This window comes from Magallana gigas, chromosome 4 (assembly GCF_963853765.1).
Source record: "Magallana gigas chromosome 4, xbMagGiga1.1, whole genome shotgun sequence".
NCBI classification, from domain to species: domain Eukaryota; kingdom Metazoa; phylum Mollusca; class Bivalvia; order Ostreida; family Ostreidae; genus Magallana; species Magallana gigas.
The window spans coordinates 4,431,196-4,435,166 of NC_088856.1; the positions used below are offsets into that span (position 1 = coordinate 4,431,196).

The window sequence follows — 3,971 nt, forward strand, 5'->3', positions numbered from 1 at the left end:
CATTCAAAAGGCTAAGATGGCCATTTCCAACATTCTGCCATGCTTTCATAGATTCCATGACCACTGTCAGAGAATGTCGTTTACATGCAATGTCCACCTAGTTACTTTCAACTCCAAATTCCTACCTTCTGGAAGGCACCTGGACCTGGAACCTGAAGACATTTCCAGCATACAGAGGGGTCATCAATAATCAAATATTGGGCCAAAACGTACCGAAACTCTGCCGACTCTTTACTCTCTCCATCAGCCTTTACCTACGAACCAAAGAATACCACTAAGGACAGAAACTTTACTGCTCTGTGTAACTCTACTGTACATACCTCTACTCATGGCACTGGGTCTTCGTAATCTCACAGAGATAACAAGGTAGGTGTGTACTGGACCATTCCACTAAAAGATGAGTTAGTTTGATCGCTTGAGGCAGTACCACAGCATACGAATAAAACGATCAAGTATAAGACTATCCTATACTTTGGGAGGAATAAGAAAATGAACAGCAAACTCCAGGAATTCTCCCTCTAAAGTAACGTAAGAGACAACAGGGCAAATGAGCATGCGTAAAATAAACAACTAAACCTTGACAGTTACATCACACTACCTTATGGAAACAGACACTGCGGATTCGCTTCATGACCTGTGCATGTCCTGGGTGACTTACAAGTTTTCCGTGCATTGTTAACTGACTGTGGGTCGAGACGAATGGTGTGTGTTTTTTATACTTTGCATTGACTGAGATGAGAAACATGTAAATGTTTGTCAATATGATGTCCTTGTTTAAAAAGTAAAATTTATGCACTAGTACTTTTTTTTGTTTACCATTGATGACAGGCAGAAAATACCATGCCCTGACTCATTCAGGCTGATTAACCAAAATTGACAGAAAATGGTCCGTTTGACCTTTCTTTCTATTTTAGAAATAAATTGAGCCTTCTGCTTCCCTAAGAAATTAATTTCATAAACTGCGGACATATTGAACAATAGACGCAGAGGTTAAAACCAAACATGGTCAAGTGCCTGTAATTAACATAAGCAAAAAGGTCAACGGCTCATTTTGATTTATAATTTCATTAATAATTAGCTTAATTAATAAATATAAGGGAGTGATGGGGCAGCATAATCAAAACTAGTTTTACTAAGAGCCCCCAGTGTCTGCAGGTTTATCCAAGGTGCTATTCACAAGGCTTAACAATCACTGCCTATTCCTAGCAAATCATTAGAGTTATTTTACCTTTGCAACAAAGCCTCACATTAGTGTAAACAGACACAGCAGAAGACAAAATCTAGCCAGTTTGAACTGACTGCATAATATGCAACTGAAATTTGTCATAAAATATGTTGGGGGAATGTATATTTTTATCTGCGCTAGAAGGTGGCAAGGGACAAGTTTTTTTTAATTTTTTAAATTGTTCGGTGTGGTTACCCTCTTTAATACTGTGATGCGGAAAGTTCAAAATTTGCACCTGGGTCAAAATGACTTATAACTAACGGTTGAATTTAAGGAATGACATGAAGAAAATAAATTCATTTAAAATACCACCGATATCTTTTTCTGCTGTGATTAAACGGCTATTAGACTTTGTACTCTGAAAATTTGACTAATTTTACCCCATTTAGACCCCACTCTACCGCTTTCCCTGCAGAGAGATGACCCCCAGGACGGGGTGCAATATGTAGTGTAACATGTCCCCTTCCTGCTAGTCTGTAACGCTTTATCTTTTATCCATGTCATTTTCACATAACTTTACTTACCGCTTGCACTACTTTCTTCTCACATGCACAGTTGGCACACCTGTCACCAGCTGCCGTTTTGTATCTGACTCCCAGGCACCCCCTTATAACACTATGGGACCTACATACTTTATATTAAAGTCCAAGAATGACTACCTACTACCATATAGCTATCACCTTTAATCAAATAAATTATCAATTGGCAAATGCAGCTCAATGTTGCATAAAAGCAATTACAAAGAAAATCCGTTTAATTTATGTGAAATAACAGTAAACTTTGTTTATTAACATGTTTATTTTTATGATGTAAATTTTACCAAACATTAATTGAGAGATTTAACACCTGAAAATAGAATCAAAATGCTTATTAGGATCAAAGACACGTATATCAAAAAACTCACCACATGTATATTGCTGGTATGATAATAACATAAGTCTACTACAGATGAATATATTCCGTCCAAAAATGAAGAAAACTACCTGATTGTGGCAGCGATAGATTTTGGAACAACGTTTACCGGATACGCCTATTCTAGCAGGCACGACTTTCAGATTGACCCTTTGAAAGTTTCACTAAAATCATGGGTAGATCCTCTCAGTTCAATGATTTATAACAAGACCTCTACGTGCATTCTGTTCACAAAAGAAAAAGAATTCAGCGAATTTGGTTTTGATGCCGAGGCTAAATACTTGGATCTGTTGCATGACGTTGACAATACCAGTGGCAAAGCCAAAGACTGGTACGTTTTCCGACGATTCAAAATGGCTCTTTATGAATTACAGGTAAAGCGTTTTGCTCAAAGATGCTGATAATTCTAAGTTGTAATAGAATAAGCAACATATTTACTTTCTTTATTCAGTCAGAGGATCAGGAAGTTTTAATTGAAGACGAGACTGGAAAGTCATTGCCTGCTATGGTTGTGTTTTCCGAATCCCTCAGTTATCTAAAGCAGTCGGTTATTGATTGTGTCAGTAAACAACTAATTGGCATAGAACTGACAGACATTAAGTGGATCGTCACTGTACCTGCGATATGGTCAGATCCAGCAAAAGCATTCATGAGAAAAGCGGCGCTGGAGGTATTCGTTTGTTCTATGACATATTTGACAGATATATTCAGATATTTGCCTCACACTTTATCATTTTCTAATGAAAAGTAAACAGCTTATGTGAAACACTACTTAAGTAAAATCGATTAAAAGTTTTTTTTTATTGCATTATTATACCTCAGTATGACAATTCCATATAATTTGTAATTTAAAATTAGATTTTCATATTATCAGGCAGGAATATATTCTAAAATGTTGACGATAGTCTTGGAACCGGAAGCGGCAGCTACGTTTGTGAAACATCTTCCTGTAGAGAGAAGGGTAGATGGACAAGAAGGCGATGTGTTTAAAACATTTGCTCCAGGGACAAAATACATAGTCGTAGATGCGGGAGGTTGAATTGCGTTTACAGAACTTTAATAGAAAAAAATAAAAACAAATTCTCTTTCACAAAACTAACTAAGTGCATATGCAAAAAGATTGATACAGTTTCAATTTTGATTACTTGGTGGGTGGAACAGTAGATATAACGGCGCACGGAGTGGGAGAAGATGGTCACGTCGGCGAACTCATTAAGGCAACTGGGGGAAACTGGGGAAGCTCAACGGTAGATGAAGAATACCTGGACTTTCTTAAGAAGTTTATTGGTGAGACAGCCACAACCCGCCTTAACCTTACTACACCAGAAGCATTCTTTAAAACCTGCAGAGAGTTTGAAAAGGTCAAGCCCAAAATTGATCCCGAATCCGACATAAAGGTTAGAGTGAGACTCCCATATCATATCAGAGAAGCCTACAAGAATGCTCATCCCGGCAAAAAGTTAAAGTTTGAAAAGAATTGACATCTCATTCAATGGAGAATACGTGCGAATGAGTTCAAAAGATGCAAAGCAATTGTTTGTAGAAACCATAACAAAAATTATTGAGCATTTAAAAAATATTTTCGAACAAACAAACGGAAGAGATATCTCGACCATTATTCTTGTCGGCGGATATGCAGGGTCTCTAGTGCTTACTGGGGTTATTAAATCAGCTTTTCCGGGGATGCGCCTTATCATACCCTGTGAAGCAGCACATTCTGTTCTTCACGGCGCTGTAATATTTGGTCATGATCCTTCTCTCATCAGACAGAGACGTAGCAAATACACTTATGGTATTGAGGTCTTTGAAATATTTGACCCGAGTAAACATGACG

General features: G+C 37.6%; 1 protein-coding gene across 1 annotated transcript; it reads left to right on the top strand.

Moving 5' to 3' along the window:
* The first annotated feature begins 2,310 nt into the window (after positions 1–2,310).
* Positions 2,311–3,602, top strand: LOC105348699 (heat shock 70 kDa protein 12B-like). Its single transcript, XM_066083247.1, has 3 exons — positions 2,311–2,511; positions 2,589–2,807; positions 3,012–3,602. Exons 1-3 carry the CDS (start codon positions 2,332–2,334, stop codon positions 3,174–3,176), a joined length of 564 nt encoding a protein of 187 aa, XP_065939319.1. The 5' UTR covers positions 2,311–2,331; the 3' UTR covers positions 3,177–3,602.
* Positions 3,603–3,971: the final 369 nt, after the last annotated feature.